Source organism: Galeopterus variegatus, unplaced genomic scaffold (genome assembly GCF_000696425.1).
Source record: "Galeopterus variegatus unplaced genomic scaffold, G_variegatus-3.0.2 Scaffold398, whole genome shotgun sequence".
NCBI classification, from domain to species: Eukaryota; Metazoa; Chordata; class Mammalia; order Dermoptera; family Cynocephalidae; genus Galeopterus; species Galeopterus variegatus.
The window spans coordinates 646,380-665,397 of record NW_007726509.1 but is presented as its reverse complement, the minus strand read 5'-3'; the positions used below and the strand labels follow the sequence as shown (position 1 = coordinate 665,397).

At 42.5% G+C, this 19,018-nt stretch overlaps 1 protein-coding gene across 2 annotated transcripts in view; it reads left to right on the top strand.

Annotated features, from left to right (window-relative positions):
• Nucleotides 1-13,339: 13,339 nt before the first annotated feature.
• Nucleotides 13,340-19,018, top strand: part of RUNX1 (runt-related transcription factor 1) — a 254,648-nt gene continuing 248,969 nt past the window's right edge. The window contains exon 1 of one of the 2 annotated variants that reach the window (XM_008568321.1): nt 13,340-13,481. In XM_008568321.1, the coding sequence (XP_008566543.1) occupies nt 13,424-13,481 (58 nt within the window). In that variant the 5' untranslated portion in view covers nt 13,340-13,423. The remainder of the gene's footprint in view (nt 13,482-19,018) is intronic. The other variant, XM_008568322.1, reaches the window with a different exon arrangement.

Below are 19,018 nucleotides of genomic sequence, written 5' to 3'. Positions count from 1 at the left end.
CTCCTCCAGGGCCTTGAAAGGGTTGCAAAAAAGAAGGGGTGAGGGGGAGAAATCTACATCAGCTTTCAGTGATTGAAGTCTAATGGTGTCCTCTATTTTTCTATCCTGTATATTTAAATAAACCCCCAAAGCTTCCTGATTCTTGGGCGATATGTGCACACATGCATATCTTATGTCTTGGCTGTCAACTGGAGTTGCCAGGTAAAATAAATTAAATTTAAAAAATTAAATTGAATTTACCCAGTTAAATTTGAATCTTAGATAAATAATTAATATACCAGTCCCTCCTTATCCATGGAGAATATGTTCCAACACCCCCAGTGGATGCCCGAAACCACAGACAGTACCAAGTCCTATATATACTGGTTTTTCCTATACATACATACCTATGATGAAGTTTAATTTATAAATTGGGCACAGTAAAAGATTAACAACAGTTACTATTAATAAAATAGAACAATTATAACAATATACTATAATAAAAGTAATGTGAATGTGGTCTGTCTCTCAATATATCTTATTGTACTGTACCTCTGATAACTGAAACCATAGACAAGTGGGGACTATTGTAATTCTTTACTATATGGATGTTCCACGCAATATTTGGGACATACTAAAAACTTATTCATTGTTTCTCTACAATTTGAACTTACCAATGCATGATTTTTAGTTTTATGTTTTGTTTTGTTTAATCTGGCAACCCTACCCTCATTATGTCACAGAGACATATCCTCCAAAGTAATGAGCCAAAAATATGTTACTGCATTAAGATGAGGGCTTGAAGTACGGTGGAATTGTCAACACCAAGTTGTAACTTCATCTCTTATTTTCAATTTCTATTGGCATCTATGAAAAGGGTGCCCTGGGTGGATAAAACAATTTAATCAGCATGATTTCACGGTTTCATCTTCTTGGCCCAGAAAGCTGTCTTTGCACACTTGAGTAGATTCAAGGAAAAGATGTATTTTGTGTGGGATTTAAGCACGAGTGGAAGCATATTTATAGTTCAGGCATCAAACAAGATAATCTCTGCATATTAAGATGCTGCAGAAAAAGGATTAATCGTTTGACTTGTCATTAAATCAATTATCTCCTCTAGATCTGCCCTTTATGTGGTTGGCTAACTACAGGCACAGAGAACAATGAAAGATAATATGTTGGGGCTTGCCCGCACATTTGTGCCAAGTGAGGGCAGTGTATCAAGTGAAATCAATATCCAGGATTGTGTGTGTGTGTGTGTGTGTGTGTGTGTGTCTGAGTGTGTGGGTCTGTATAGTTTTTGAAGTCAACTCTAATACAAGGTAATTTATGTTCTAGAAAAAAAAATCTCAAGTTTCATTTTTCTCAGCTAATTAAGATACAACTCTAGATTCTTCTATATGTACGGAAAAGGTATAGACCACCATTTAAGGTGCAGCCAAAGTCACAAACTTTTCCAAGGAAATCTCAAGTTTCATTTTTCTCAGCTAATTAAGATACAACTCTAGATTCTTCTCTATGTACGGAAAAGGTATAGACCACCATTTAAGGTGCAGCCAAAGTCACAAACTTTTCCAAGAGTCATTTTTCTGCACTGTCTTCTGATGTCTTCCAATTATCATATAAATAGTAATGATTTAGTAAATGCCTATTAGGTAATAACCACTATATTAACTGTGTTGCACACAAACAAACCTCGAGGTTCTCAAGACTTAAGGTGGACTACATCAATCCAGTCACCTAAGGGCAAGAGGCAGATCTTGGCTATATCTGTTCAAACTGTCCAGCCCAGTATTGCTAAGGAAAAGGGAATAAAAAATAATACATACGTAAACCCCACTGCTACTCACCCAGGAGCTGTGTGGACCGTGATACAAAAGAGTCCCACCATGGACATAAACAATTATTTTGGCACAGAGAATTCATTGGGTCTAACTATAAAAGCCACTTGATTATTTTATTGTGGTAAAATACGTATAACATTTATCCTTTCAACCATTCATAAACGTACAATTAATTACATTTATTATGTTATGCAATCATCACCACCATCCATCTCTAGAATTTTTCATCTGTACCCATTAAACAATGGTTTGCCATTCCTGCACTCCTCTCAGCTCCCGGTAACTTCTGTTCTGCTTTCTGCTTTATGAATTTGCCTATTTATTTTAGGTACCTCATGTAAATGGAATCATATGATATTTGTCCTTTTGAGTCTGGCTTATTTCACTAAACATAATGTTTTCAAGGTTCATCCATGTTGTAGCACATATAAAATTTTATTTCTTTTTATGGCGGAATAATGTTTTCTTGTATGTGTATACCCCATTCTGTTTATCCATTCATTCATCGATGTCAATGGACATTTTGGGTTGTTTCCACCTTTTGAAAAGCCACTTGCTTCTTGTCTTGCACTGGCCTTCTAACTATGTTCAGTGTGGATGATCCTTTCCCTGCCCTTCACTTACATAAGAAAAGTCCTCTGGTCCCTCTAAATCATAGTCTCAAATAATCAAAATTGCAAACTCGATTTGACTCCCATCGCTGCACTTGGATCCTGTTGGGCTGACTGCTTGGGAGGGTTAATGGAGTGTGGGTAAGCTCCTTTCTTCCTGCAGCCTAGGATTCTATTGCCCACCCTATCTCTTTGCCAACCAAGGCTCTTTACACTGCTATGCTGCAGAGGATGGAGGGAGAGAGGGAGGAGGATTGGAGCGGCTTGTCAGCTGCTGTTGTACGATGGCTTGGCTCTCAGGCCCTGTAGATGTTTCACGTGGATTGCTTCTTCTCTGCACACTCTCCTGGTTTCTCCAGTGACTCTCTCATTGGGCTTCTTCTGCTGAAACTCCCCATGCAGGGCCTGCACCCCTCTCTGGACTATTAGCCCCCAATTCCATCTCATCTCCTGCTCCCCAGTGGTCTGCATCATAACCTGTTTGGGTAGAAATATTCTTGCTCAAGCAGTCCACCTTCTTGGAAAGAATCCCTTTTAAAACAATGCCAAGTCAACATTCTATGGAGCTATTCCATATCTGGGGATTCTTGGAGGGGTATGTGGGAAGTTTATAATGCTTTCCCCATCCATCCTAACCTACAAGAGGCCAATTCTGCTCTCTCAGGGAGTGAGTTATATCCCAGACTAAGGGTCACATGATCTCTGTATGGTCTGACTCAAGCCCCTCTCACTGGATTTGATGTGAGAGGCAGACTCCCCACTATGACTCAACCACTAAGGTGAGAGGAGAGGAGTGGAGCTGCTCTACCCGATCATTGTCTCCAAAGCCCTCCTCTTCAATGCCCAGTCTAGGTCTTTTTATGTCCTCTCTGAGAATCAGGTGCCCGAACAGTTCTCAAACACCTCTCTGGAAATTTCTACATGGTTCTCTGTCTCGTACCTCCTTCTGATAGCCAGTGTCTGTCATATTGTAGTAGCACAGGTAACTACCACAACATCCAGCTAGAGCTGAGCACTACAGCTGCTGTGGAGGGGTGACAATCCATCTTTGGAAGGATCACCTCCTTTTGGCCCACATCAGCCCATCTCAAACACACCCTCAAAATCTAGCTGTTTTATGTAAAACTGCAACAAATAGTACTCAAAATGTTTCTTTTGTTAGATGTAATTTCTCTCTGTTCTATCAAGTAGATGCTCTACAAATATATTTTGAATTAAATTGAAACAGAAGAATTATGTAACCACCTTAGATATATTTGAATAAGCATATAAACATAATAATTAACTCCATATTAATTTCCTATTCAAGCAAAGGAGGAACTGTTTGCACACCAGCAAAACTGGATGTCACTCTTCTGTTTGGTCTGATGAGATGTCATGAAGGAACAGATCACAAGTGGCTCTTTCTTGTCAAATCTGTTGACCTTTCCATAGTCTTTGTTTTTCATGACTCTCTTTTCTGCAGCTAACTCTGTTTCCCTCCCGTCTGTGAAAACTTCTTTCTTCCTTGGCTTGTATTATGCTCCCTTTTTTATCCTGCTTTTCTTGTCAGCCTTCCTTCTTTCTCCTCCCACTCCCTTCTTACCTGCATTTCTCCAGCTTTACACTTTCTTTCACTTTGCAAAGTGACTGCCTCAGCTGCAGCTCTGTGCTGATGCTTTCTGCATCTCTGCCTCTTCCTGCACAAAATCTATGGCCACAGTAACACAATGTTACAAACCACCTGCAAACTCTATGGCTTAAAACAACAACCATATTTTATTGCTCATGCTTCTATGGAAAGGTAGGGCAGTTCTGCTGGTCATGGCTGGGTTTGGCTTGTCTGTTCTTTTGGGTTGGGCTGGAGCTCACTTAAGTGTGGTCAGCTGGCTGTTAGCTGATCTAGGATGGACTCAGCTGAGACAACTGGCTCCCTTTCATGTGTTTTGCCCTCCAGAATACCAGCCAAGGTGTATTCTAGTGCGCAAGCACTTTCTTATTCCAAGCTTCTGCTTTCATCATTTGTGACTGTCCCATTGACCAAAGCAAGTTATAAGATCAAGCTCAGGGTAAGAGTGGGAGGGGGCTACAGTAACAGAGCAGAGAATGTGACTACAAGGAGGTGGGAAGAACTGAGACCATTAATGAAGTCAGCCTATCACCATCCCATTGCCTTCTCTTCCCACTACTCACATCCTTAGTCAAGTGGCTTGTTACTCCATAGCTGAAGTATTGCAGCCTCTGATTCCCCAGGCTTTAGTCCTAAAAAAACCCCTCACCCATCCATCCATCCATCCATTCATCCATTAATCCATTCAACAAAAATGCCAAACACAGTGATAGATGCTGGACATACAACAATGACCCAAAATAATCAAGACCCCTGCTCTTGAGAGTCAACAGATAAACCAAATAATCATAGATCCCACTGCCAGACCAATTTTCCAAAAGCTCCAATTCCATCCCATCACATTCCCACTCTAAAGCTTTTGATGGCTTTCCACTGTGTAAAGAATGAAAGCAAACTCCTCAGCCTGGTCTTTGAGGCCCTCTTTTAGTTGGACCAAGTTCCTTGTTTCCAGATGGGTTCTTCTCCAATCTCCTTCATCACTCTTCTTTCTCTGTCAAAGTGGGACCCTCACAGTTGTCTAAGCAGCCTGGGCTTATTTCTAATCTGCCTTTCACTGCAGAGCTCTGTCCCTCTTCATGCCTTTCCCTGTCCTTTCATCTAGCAAAAATGTACATGCCTAAGACAAACAAAACAAAACTTGCATTATGGGTCAAGGTCCAGTTCAAGACTCCACTATTTTGTGGCTACAAGTTTTCTGGCCACAAAATCCCTTCCTTATTTAGACACCACCCTCTCGCCAGCCCATGGTCTCTGTTTAATTTTGTACAACATACCCAGGCTTGGGACTTGGTAAGGCAGGTGAGTCACTACGGTGCAAAATTTAAGGATGCACTCACTCTTAGGGTCATGCAAGACAGGGTGGACGCTGATGGTCAATGCTTCTTTCAGTTTTGCATCCCGGGAACCTCATTCACCTTACCCCAGTCCTAACCCTGGCCATACCTGTCCTTTTGGTATTTTCTGTTCATTCATTTCTTATGTGAATGGTTCATAATGTTTATAATGGCTTATAAATGTTCTTCTGAGCATGACCAGGTGTGTCTTGTCCAGGGTTAGGAAATAAATGCTCAGTGAAGTAACTGAGTACTTAATAAATACTCAGTGAAATAACTAAGGTTGCAGGGAAGATGGGGTATTCCTGATGTTTGGTAAAGCCCAGGGAAAAGATCAGAAGAGACAAATAATGTAAGGATAAAGGGGGAACTGAATAATTCATAAGATTATAACAGGTGAATTCATGTTGTGATAATAAAAGAATTAAGGGAAAGCAATGCTGCCATGCTATGGAGTATCCTTGGGGCATGCCACACACTGGATGTATAGAGAGATAAAAACCGTGAGCCCGAGTGGGTGTGGGGGAACCCAATATAAATCCACATAGATAGGGAGATGGAAGAAGAAGCCTCTTTGAGATGGGTTTTTGGGTGACAATGAAGCTAAGTACATGCATACATACATAAAGGGCTCTGGCTATAGTCAACGTAGAGGGATAAAAAGAAAAGAGTCCCACCAATCATGTAAATCTTGTGATTTTAAAAGGAGCGGGAATTGGTAAGTGAGACCAGTCAAAAGGATAGTGATGACATTCTTTGTTCAAAGACAAAGCGCTATAGCAAGAGGTTACACATCACCTACAAAATTTGAAAGTACCTGCTTCCTGAACTTTGATAATGATATTAATGTAGACATGAGCAATAAAATTCTCAAGTCTCAGAGTTTTTAAAGAATCCCAAGTGATTTTCATGATTCACTTTTTTGATTTTGGAAACTCCTTAATGTCTGTTGAACAACAACTCTGAGTTTGAGGAAGGTCTGGAGGCCCAGTTCACAGCATGCAGTCCAAGTGGGCAAAGAAATAATGTCCTTGGGTCTCTGTTTTCAATATAAGTGTTGAGCTTTATAACATGAGCAATGGTAAAATCTGAAAAAGCACAGGGAAACAAACCAAAAGTAATACCTCCACAACTATCGCAGGTCATTGAAACTGATGTGTCCTGCAGACAAAGATCATTGCCTTCTGATGATGGAAACCAGATGAACTCCCTTCCATTTTATCCCCAATAATCCTTCAGTTCTGCTAATGCTTGCCAGTCCTCCAAATTCCCTTAACCTGGAAAGAAAATCATCTCAGATGTAAGTCCTGTGTGAGAAACGGTATCTTCAATTTATATATAAATTATATACATGGGTTCTTCAAAAAGTTCATGGAAAGATTCATATCTTTCAATTTTATTTTTCCATGAACTTTCGAAGTACCCTCAGATATGTGATACATACATCCTTGTTGGTGGGAATGCAAATGGTGCAGCCATTATGGAAATGAGTAGGAGGTTCCTCAGAAAATTAAAAATAGAAATACTATTTGATCCAGCAATCCTACTCCTGGGTATTTATCCAAAATAATTGAAATCAGGATCTCAAAGAAGTATTTGTACTGCCATGTTTATTGCAGCACTATTCAAAATAGCCAAGATGTGGAAACAACCTAAATGTCCATCAGTGATGAATGGGTAAAGAAAATGTGACATACGCATACAGTGGAATATTACTCAGCCTTAAAAAAGAAGGAAGTCCTGCAATACCCAGCAACATGGACGAACCCGGAGGACATTATGCTAAGTGAAATAAGCCGGACACAGAAGGATAAATACTGCACGATATCACATATAGGAGGTACTTAAAATAGTGAAACTCATAGAATCAGAGAGTAGAATGGTGGTTACCAGGAGCAGGAGGGAAGGAAGGATAGGAAATTGCTGATCAATGGGCATAAACTTTCAATAATACAACATGAATAAGTTTTAGAGATTGGCTGTGCAACATAGTGCCTATAGTTAGCAACACTGTATTGTACACTTAAAAATTTAATAGAATAGATCTCATGTTAAATATTGTTATCACAATGCAATAAAATTAGAACATACATTGTATATATCTCCAAAGATTCTGAGTCCCAGTGATCATGTTATGTGACCGGCCGCAGATGCTTGCGAGGTGGTGTCCTGGCAGCCGTAGTGCAGTCGATATGCTACAAGATGATACCTTGCTTTCCTCTCTCTGCTTTGAATAAACTAAAAACTTGAGAAGGAGATGAAATCAGAACCAGAACATGGACAATGTTTTTCTCCCTGCTGTTTTCCCAGAAATCCATCTAGTTTCTAAACTGGCAACAGATAGGGGAGGGAATTTAAAAGAAGAGGAAATTAAAATATACACCATACAATTTTAAGTGCAATATTTTGTTTCTCAGTTGAGCTGATTTTTTTTTTTTTAATTTTGACATTTTGAGGTTGTGAAAGAATTTAAGCCTGCTTCTGTAGGGCTAAATAATATTATTCCAAAAGAACATTTAATTCAAAAATTACCTGATGAACACTTAAGAATTCCTCTAGCATCAGCTGCAGAGGATATTTTCAACTCGTTCTTACCCAGACCTCTAATTTAGGGTCCTGATGCCATTCCTTTATGATACCTGCCAAGTGCAAATATTAAAATTCACATATTGGATGTTTCCATACTGAAATGTCAACCACAGGTCTCTATCTTATTCCATTCAAAACCACTTTGCATAGTCCAAGTAGTTACTGATCCTTGCAGCACCCAGTGAAAAAGGTTACATTCTGCTTCGGTTTCTAAATAGTCATGTGGGTGTTTGTTAATTTGTCTACCACTGGAAAAAGAAGTAGCAATTACAATAAGAGTTCCTGAAGCCAGGTGCCTTGATCGGACTTGGGACACTACCCATTATTTGCCATGTAAACTGAGGTATCGGGTCTTACACCATCTAACCAGTGTGAATTCTGGCTTCTCTAACTCCGAGTCACTTTAGTTTCCTCATTTCCCTTTCTTTTCTCTGCCTGGATCTCATGCTATAATTAGCCTCAAGGTTGGAGGAACCAGCTGGAAAGTTCAGTACCAACTCAGAATGTTTTCCATCATTTGACCAAACCTCGAATGCTGAACATTTCTAACATTCAAAGAGGGTTTGTTTAAGTTTTCCAGTTTTACCCTCCTGGTTTCAAATGGCACCAGAAGCAGAAAGGCCAAAACTCTGTAAGGAGAAACTATTCCAAACAAGTTTTTTGGCCCAACGCAGGCCTGAAAGGATCCAGATGCATCTAAGAGAAGTGGCCAAACTCCTGGGTTCCTGTGTAAATGGATCCTCAGGACCCTGGATGGCTTGGCTGTTTGCAGTGTGTACAATCTAAGGGTGGGCCCTTTCTTTTAGAGCAAAGTGTAGTGCATGACATCTGCAAGGCAGTGGCTGGAGATTGGGGACAGGTAACTGTTGGGGAGGAGGACAGCCCCTGCTGAGAATGTCAAGGCCACAAGGTCACCTGCAACGCTGCCTGGAGCGTGCACACGTGGTGTGCGTCTGGAAGAACTCACAAGATTAATGTGTTTCCAAACTGCAAACTAGGTGAAAACTGAGAGTCTGATGATGCCCTGGAGGAAAAAAGCCTTCTGTTTAGATCCACGTGGCCACCAGCTAAACAGATGGAGCACCCGGGAGCCTTCCCACATTGAGTGTCAAACCTCAAACTGTAAACTTGACCCAAACACTGCACGGGAGATGAGAAGTCCAAGTAGCTGTCCAAGAAAGTGCTACCTTGGAGGACATGAGCCGTGCCTCTTGTGGGTTTCTGCTGTCTAGAAACATCCAGGACTTACAGAATCATGCCAAGGCAACAAGGTAGAAAAGTTTCAGAAAACTCTAAGCAAAAAAGAGATCTCAAAGGATGTAAACAATTACCATATTCTTTCTTTACTAAATTTCAACATATGCAAGGCTTCCCTCAGAGCAGTTCTTCTGAAATTTTAACATGTAGAGGAATCACCTGGGGATCTTGTACAGCTACAGATTAAAATTTAGTAGGCCTGGGATGGAGCCCAAGATTCTGATTCCTGACAAGTTCCCAGGTGATGTCAATGTTGTGGGCTCACAGTCTACATGGCGAGTAGTGAAGCATTCTAAACTCTTCATTTGTAACAATTATCATTAAACAGGTCTTCATATTGTCAGATAGCATTCATTCGATGGGTTGTTTTCAATGACTGCCTTTCTTTCTTTTTTCCTTTCTAGATCCTATTTTCCCACAGGGCAAACTACATCTTCATCTAGAGAAGGTTAAGGAATAAATACTGAAACTCTTGCTTGGCTATAAAATAAATTCTTGTGGTGACTTAAATTTGAATTGCACTTTTACCCAGAGGAATGAGAGACTTTTGCAGAAGAGAGATGTGGGTACAGTCAAGACCATCCAAAGAAAGATCTTTGACAGCGGGGCCTCTGGGACTCTCCAGTTACTTCAAACCATTGGATTTGCCAAGAACAGGTTATATTCATTCCATGAAGCTTTGATGTCCATGTCCCAACTCAAAAGTCATCACTGAGCTCACTGTCAGTATATCATGAAAGTTTCTGGTTAGCACCTCTGTTGGTAAAAAAAAAAAAAAAAATGATTTAGGAAATAATGGAAATTCGTGCTATACAAAGATAATTCAGCAGCATTGTCCTCCTAGGATTTTAGACAATATCCAGTTTGGGTGGTCCAACTTTACTTCCAATTTCTGGCCAGAGAATCTGCTTTATAATAGACATGTGGAGTTCAGAGATAGTATGCCTTAATCACATAGTGAAAATGCCCAACAGAGAGTGTTTTGATTGGATTGCACACAGAAGTCTATATATTAATTAAAGCGTTATGCAACTATGCATCTTTCAACCTTTGCTGGGTTTTTTTATAGGGCCATTAAAAAAGACACCTGAGCATATTCCACACACACAACCCTCCCCTGCATTAATTAAAGCGTTATGCAACTATGCATCTTTCAACCTTTGCTGGTTTTTTTTATAGGGCCATTAAAAAAGACACCTGAGCATATTCCACACACACAACCCTCCCCTGCTACTGGCACTTAGAAGCTCTAGCCAATCTGAGCAAGGATGAAAATGGCCATCCAATTACTTGCCAAAGCTGAATTCCCAAGCCAGCAGCCCAGGGCTTGAGTCACCTGCAGGAATGAGGACAGAGGGTGTGGGTCAATGCACAGACCTAAAGATTCTAAACAGTTCTAGTTAAGATAGGATCAAGTATTTCTCCAGGCGCTTCATTGATGACAGACGTCCTTTTGACTTGGATTCCTAAGGAAGTGGTAAAGCCAAGTTCACCGGCAGCTGGCTGAGTCTTACTTATTGTCATGACCTGGAGGATACCCAGAAAAGCCCCAACTGTTGCCTCGCCAAGCTGTGAAACTATGCTGTGGCTGGTGTGGCAGTTAACCCCGAGAAGGCAGTACAGGGCCAGTGCATAGGCCTTTGTACTCTGCCCCCTAGTGCCCCGTTGAAGCCCCAGCCCCAACAGTGACAGTGTCTGATGAGGCATCAGCAAGCCCCAGCCTTACAGCCGTCTTTAAATTCTGATGTGTCCTACAGAAGACCCCAGGCCCACAGAGAAAATCTGAGAATCCAGGCACTGAGCTAACACATCCAAACCCTCCCCTCAAGCATCTGGACACCTAAGGCTGGAAGCATTAGGGAGTTTCTAAAGTGAAATATCCAAAGGATTAATCTGCTTCACCACTTGAATTTCTAAGTCATTATTAAGTCCTAGTCGACTCTGAAGTGGCAGCTTCTTGTTTCACCAGTCAGCTCTCAGAAACCTTTTAGGGAATATTAAGTGTAGAAGAGAAAAAAAACCAAAAAAACTCCACCTGATTTGGGGTTAACTCAGCCTTGGCTTTATTAGGGGGTGCCACAGCACGGGAATGTAATGTTAATTAAGTTAACAAGGGATTTACATTGAGAAGCAATATGTAACTTTCATGCTTTTAGATATTAATACACTTCATAAAAATAAGACATCATTATTAATCCAAATGTTAGCAAAGTATCAACATTTGGCAAGCTAACTTCTCACAAGTCTAAGAGAAAGCAGTCTCTAGAGTTTCAATTCCTGCTTTAGTCAAAACAGGAGCAAGTAAAAATCATGTCTATTCCTTTTGAAAGACCTGTGCCGTTGAAGGTAATATCATTGCAGGTCTTTTGTGTGAGCAAAATTTAGTGAATGGGGAAAAACTGAAGAACTATTCTGAGAGCTCAGACTTTGCCTTCACTGGTTACTGCAGCTTCCAATCCCAGGTTGGCATTTACAACGCATGTCACACAGTTTCTCTGAAGTATGTGCATTGGAACTTCACATGTGCCAGGGAGAATGTATGCAGAGCACAGCAGAATAAAGTAATTCATTGGGAAAGGAAAGTCTCTCTTAATCTTGGAACTACAGAAAGAATAGTGTTTTACTTAGCAGGTAAAACCAATGGGAGGAAGAAAAAAAAATGTGTGACCAGATGGTTTGCACACATACAAAAGTATGGTACATGTAGCACCTCCACAAGGGCATGTCACTGAGGGTGGAAGATGAGCTGTATGACACCCATCATCAGCCACGTGAGAAGGGGCTTGCCCTGGAGACACGTCTCCTTCTGGTTCCTCCATCTATGGCCAAGACTTCACGTGCTCAAAGTGTAGTTTTTCCTACAGGTGTGAATTAGCCTATTTGAACTGAACTAGAGAAAGACAACGCGGCAAAACTTCACAGGTGAAAACCAAAAGAAACAGAGGCAGAGTGGCCACCACTTTGTCCCAAAGTACAGAAACTCTCCTTTATTTTCCTTTAGCTTCCTAATTTGATAAACAGGGGCAGAGCAGCCACCACTTTGTCCCAAAGTACAGAAACTCTCCTTTATTTTCCTTTAGCTTCCTAATTTGAATGTGCATGTGTGTTCAGAGTGCTATAACTGTGTCTCTTTACTGAAAGAGATAACATACTATAGATGTCCATTTAGGGGCAATAAAACCACATAATTTTGGTTTTGTTAAAATGGTGTTTTTAATCTCAAAATTAAAATGCTTTCCTTCTTCCAGGCTCTAAAATGTTGGTAAATTGCTAGTCCCTTGTAGGGGTCAGACTTTCACCCAAACATTTCCTTTTATTTGTTTTTCCCTTTTATAGTTTCACTTACGCTGTTACAGTCTTTACCAAGGACTGAACTCCCCCAGAGCTGATGCTGAGCATTTTCGACGATGGGATCCACATCCTGTCTGAGCAGCAGCTTGATGCCAGCGTTGAATTACTATGGAATAAGCAGCAATGAAATCTTTATCAAAATAACCAGTAGTTCCAAAAACCACAAATAACAACAACAGGAGCCGAGTTGTACTAAGTCAGCAGAGACCATTGTGATATAATAGGAGACTGAGTCACTTTTCTCTACATTCCCTCTCTTGCAAAGTCTACTTGACTATTTTCTTGCTCAGACTGGGGGAGGGCAGGTGGAGGGAAGGAAGGGCATTGCTCAGAAAGTAAAAAAAAAAAAAAAAATTGACATCACTGTAAGTCACATGACTGCCAAGAACCAATTAAGATGGGCTGTGGAAAGGGGAACAGTTAAATTTGTAATTTGGGTTGTGTGAAAACTTCTTTGGGCCTCATAAACAACCACAGAACCACAAGTTGGGTAGGCTGGCAGTGTCAGAAGTCTGAGCCCGGCACAGTGGTCAGCAGGCAGGACGAATCACACTGCATGCAAACCACAGGGTTTCGCAGAGCGCTGAGCATCACCAACCCACAGCCAAGGCGGCGCTTTTTTTTTTTTTTCCTAATCTTTAACAATTTGAATATTTGTTTTCTCAAAGGTACATTTTTCATAGGGCTCAGGGAGTCCCAGAGGCATCGAGGGGTGAAAAAAAGGGAGAGGTAGAGAGCCATGGTCGGGGGTGAGGTTGAAACAGTGACCTTTCTTGGTTTTCGCTCCTAGGGTAAAAGAAATCATTGAATCCCCGCCTTCAGAAGAGGGTGCATTTTCAGGAGGAAGCGATGGCTTCAGACAGCATATTTGAGTCATTTCCTTCGTACCCACAGTGCTTCATGAGAGGTGAGTACACGCTGGTCTTTTAATATCTACTTTTTGCTCAGCTCTGCATATAATGAAATGGCAGCCCGTGTTACCTCGGGGCAGAGAGATGCCTCAGCGCCTGCCGGTTCCCTGGCTGTTTTCGGGGAGGAATTCAAACTGAGGCATATGGTTACAAGGCTATTGGATTACTTATTCATCAGATGGCAGCTCTTCAGAAATGTTTTAATAAATGCTTAGTTAAGCTGTTGAAGTGTTCAGTCGGTGCGTGAGAACTTTGTCAAGTGCAAGTAAGTTGTGCTGGTCTTGTTTAAAGTCCTAGAGATTATAAAGCTCGCACAAAGCTCCCTGAGTTTTACTTTGCTGTCCCTTGCCTGGAATGACTGTGTCTGAGCTACCCATAACTCAGCACGCTGTGTGGCCCAGGCTGCAGCCGGCCCCAGGCTTAGCAGGCACATGCCTGGAGCTGGCCAGGAGGCTGCTGCCAGCGTGGGGCAGGAGGCGGAGGCTCACAGATGTGCCTTCCACCCGCCTGAGGACTTCAGGGCCAAAGTGGCAACTCGGCTGTCTCCAAAAGGCAGAGAATACAGGCACTGGACAAACTTGCTTAAGTCAAAATCATCAGGATGGGACCACCGTGCTGGTTATTTTTCCTTGTAGCCTCAATGCAAAGAGGTAACTGGCATCTTTCAAGAGGGAAAGCAAGCCAAGTTGTCGCGTCCAGAGGCTTCTTTCTAAAAGAGCAATGAAGTTTACTAAGTCAAGCGTTCTTGTAGCTTCAGTCATTATTAGATTGCACGCTTAAGAAAAGGAACAGCTAGTGTGGAAAACCCGTCTGCATTTTTGCAACCAGCCTCTTGAAATGTGCAAAGCTGTGGCTGAGCCGTGAGTGTATGAGTGTGTGCATGTGTATCTTGCGTATCTTTAGTGGTAAAAGAGGGCTGTGCTTAAACAAACAGAAATAATAACATAAAAATGTCAGGAAGGCATTACAGTGTGTCGGGTGGGGCACGCACTTTGACCGATGCCTGCAAAGTGTGGCTTGATGGTTTGGCAGAGCTGGGATGGAGTGGGATGGGATGGGGGAATAATTAATTTTCTGGCTACAAATGCTCGTGCGCACCCAAATAGTATCTGTGACTCATTATTTATTCATACAGCCAAGTGAGCAGGGGAATGCGGAGGGCTTGCCAGCCACTTTGTCACAACAAATGCTATTAGGAATGCCACAAAGCTTCTATGTGTCCAAGTCCCTGAAATTTAAAAACTGTACAAAGATGTGTGGGTGTATGTTTGGGGGATGACAGGGTGGGATTTAGGGAGGAGGGAAAGACAGCAAGTCATTAACCAATTCCAAACTTCATATTAAAGAGTTTTTGAGTGCGTCTTTACTGGCAGCCGAGGAAATCTTAGCAAAGTTGAATCATGCGGATGTGCATGAGTCACATTGCTTCTTAGCGTCATTTGGTGGGTGCTGCAGAGATACCGGCCACTGGTGAGAAGCTGTGAATTGCATCCTCGCTGCATTTCCTCTGGGCTGCTAGCAAGTAAAGGAAGCAATATCTGTAGACTAACAGAAAAAAATATCTTCCTGCCTTTACTCCACTTTCAATGCCCCCTCCAAACGTTTATTGTTTCCTATTTTATCAACTCAGGAAGACAGATTCAGGAAATTTTTAAACATTCCACTGGGCAATAGGTTGGATTTCAGAGTGTAGTGTTGACCTTTGGAGCTGTTCTTACCGTCCCAACAGCACAGATAATGAGAGGACATGGTGACCTGTGCAGACACCAGGTAATAGAAGCAGCCCAGCCCCTAACAGAGGTCCATGCTCCTGTGCCCAGTGGACGGCCAGCTGACCTGCCCCAATTTAGGAACAAAGGTCCCTTAGCTTTCAAGGGGGCAATCTGGAGAGGGCCCTAGCTTGCAACGAGACTCAGAGGGCTTATCCAAACAGGTCTTTTCACTCCTTCCTGTCAGGAAAAGGAACTGGGGTTCTTTCAGAATCTCTAACTCTGTGAGATAATATTGAAATTTAATTTCAGAGGGCCAAGTAAAATCTTGGCAATTTCCTGGTGAGTTTCATCCAAGTAATCCATCAATATAAGGGTTTAAATTGTCCAGATTAGCTGTTCACATCAGTCACCCAAGCCAGAAAGGTGACAAAATATCATTTATTTTGGTACCATTTGGATATTGCCTTAGAGCCCGATGCTAGAACAATCTCCATCCATCAGATTGCTCTTGCCAGAGTTCCCACCCCGTTCCCAGAGCCTGGCCACTCGCAGAGCTCTGTGTGGTCATTGCTTGCGGCCTGTAATTTATAGCATGTGTTCCCTCCCCAAATGCAGTTACGAGCTCCAGGGGAAGACGGCATCTTGCTTCCTTCCTGGGATGGTACTTTATCAGTCCATGCAATTCTCACAGAAGGAAACCCATAACTCATTTTTTAGCCAGATACCCAGGGGGAAATTGGGGGACAAGAGAGGTGAAGAACCAAGAAACCATTGCCCCCACCCCCACCCCCAACGCACCGCTGTGGGAGGTGAGCCAGAGTCTAAGAAACCAGCACGGGAAACAAATGTGTCTGTCACAGAGAACATGGCTGTTTCTGTCATACCACACCAGGCTCTCACTTAGTCTGTTTAGGCAAGCCGATAAGATGCAATTGAAATTCCCTGGAATTATCACATGTGGTATGCAACATAAAATTCTTGCTGAACCCAAACTTGGTTCCCCTCGAAAGATGCACTATGTTGGCAAAGAGAGCTGCGGTAGGTGTGGAGAGGAAAAGCCTCGGCACATACGTACTTTTGCAAAATGCCTCAGGTAGCCTTGCTCTTAGAAGTGGCTTAGTGGTCTGTGCAAAGCCTGCATGCTCATCTGCCTCTGAGTTCCTAGAACCACAGGTAAAAATCTCAGCGACACTGACTCGCTGCTTGGCTTCTCGGAGGTTCGAGTTTACTCCACCGGAGGAGTCTTTTAAAGGGAGTTGCAGAATACAAGGCTGCATGTATGAAGCGTGCTTTTCTAGAAGCATCAGTTTGCCGTGTTCAGAAAAATATTCATTAAGACACTTCTGGCTCGACTGAAGGTTTAAGATAACAGAAATCCATAGATTAAACTACCTGTGGCATCACCCACAGTGTGAAATCTGTATTATTTTTCTAGGGCTGCCATAGCAAAGTATCACAGACTGGGTGGCTTAAACAATATAAATTTATTGTCTCACAGTCCTGGAGATCAGAAGTCTGAGATCAAAGTGTCAGCAGGTTTGGTTCCTTCTGAGGTCTCTCTCCTAGGCCTGTGTCCTCATATGGTCATCCCTCTGTGTGTGTGTCTGTGTCCTAATCTTCTCTTCTTATAGGGACACCAGTCATATTGGATTAAGACCCACCCTAATGACCTCATTTTGCCTTAATTACCCCTCTTTAACAATGCTACCTCTAAATACTGTCACATTCTGAGGAATCAGAGGTTAGGATTTCAACATGTGAATTTGGGGGGGATACAGTGCAGCCCCTAACATGTGCCTTAGCAAATCTGACTCCTTCTGACCCACAAGGAAACTGTGGGACCAGGCATCCTGGCTGCTCTCCTGGACACTGAAGAATCAGACCCTATGTCCCCCTTTGGGAGATGGAGTTTCACATCTAAAACTGCCCATACATTTTGAAACTACCAAAAAAAAAGGTGTTAAAAAAAACTATCTAAATTCATAATTATACCCTTTGCCATTTAGGCTCTTTGCACGCTAAGAAACTTTTGAAAATGACAAAGAAATTTTGAAGCGTTTAAGTTTTAAAGGATCAAAATGTGGTGCCCAAAAGAAGATGCCTGCTTGGCTTTGCTTCCTCCAGCAGGACCGTCCCTGTACTTCAGAAGGCTCCGAAGATTGGCTCCACCAACAGGGGTTGTCAAAATGTGGTGCCCAAAAGAAGATGCCTGCTTGGCTTTGCTTCTTCCAGCAGGACCGTCCCTGTACTTCAGAAGGCTCCGAAGATTGGCTCCACCAACAGGGGTTGAGGGCACTGCAGGAGGCCCCACAGCTGCTCACACACTGAATGCAGCGACAAGGAGAGACCAGTAGCAGAGGTATCTTTAGAAACAGCAGCAGACCCATGACCTCAATGGCAAGAAGCTTTTTCAAACTCCTGGAAGCAAACCAGTAGCCAGGACATTCCTCTGTTCTCTTGCAATAGATCTGAAAAGTGTGCTCAGAAAAGATGTGACCCTTTACAGAGAAGGCAAGTTTGGTGTGATGCTGGGACAGAGGTGGCTGCTGCATGCACAGACTTGAATAGAGAAACCGGGGCCTCAAGAAGAGTCCCTGGAGTGTCAGGAGCAGTCCCGAGTAGAAGAAGCAGTGGCAGGAGGTGCGAGTAGGGAGCATTCTCTGATAACACAGCGGTGGCCTTTTCTTTCTTTTCTTTGTTCCTGGCTTTAGTCAAACAGCATACAGAGCTTCTCTCTTGAGCCTCAGTTTCCTCATCTGCAAAATGAGGAGAGTAGTAGTACTTATCATTAAGGTAGCTATGGACACGAAATTAAATAACCTACATAAAGTGCATAGCACAGCCATAAAAAGCAAACCGTGAGTGTTAGTCGTGGCTATGGGTTCGGTTACCTAAGACGGCAGTGGGTCAGCCTCTGTTCACTCTAGGAAAACAAAGGTCAGATCGTAATGCCCTGGAGGGCATCAAGGGGGGCTCCCTGGAGAAAGTGACACAGGAGGTGGGGGAGGAGGAGGTGGGGAGGGTGGGGACAGAGAGAAAAGGGAAGAGTGGTCCATGCTGAGGTACACTGGGACAAAGGAACCCACACGGGGCACGGGAGGTGGTGAGTAGGTCGCCCCCCTAATGGCTTTCCAATACCAGGTTGTCCTTCCTCTCCCTTAAGTACCCAAGAAAAGGGCAGAAAAAGAGCAAGAGGCCTTTATGTACTTGGACTTCACAAGTTTAACTTTTACTTTATTTTATTTTATTTTTTTTTTTGTCTTTTTCATGACCGGTAAGGGGATCGCAACCCTTTGTGTGGTGTCGCCCACACCGAAGTTTAACTTTTAAATATGGAGGCTAATTAGGGTACAGTGTAAGGTTAATCTATGGTCTGAACATACAAGGTCAACAGAGATGTTTGTCCTCCTTGGGAGTTATGATGTCAGTTTATTTTCTTAAAGGCTTTCCTCAAGGAAAAGGACTCTGAGAGACCACCAATTTCCTTGCTTCTTAGTGACATTTGTGATCATGAACTTTGTCAAGGCCCAGAAAGGAAGGCAGCTTTGGCTGCTTGTCTTGTTGGGGGCGGGAGGGGAGGCCCGCACAGGAAACTCCAGCAAATTTTCAGTTTCTCAGGTAACTTCTTAGTGACCTAGATGAGTCAATAAATGTCTTTGTGTCTCATTTGAGTTCTGCAAAAAAGGGCTAATAATGTTCTAGACGAGCTTGCCTCCAAATTACCGAGTTCCTGTTTGAAATCTTTGAACGCATCAGAGAGAGGCACCATAAAACCCATCACAATTTTTCTTAGTTTAACAACACGAAGCAACGTTAAAAAA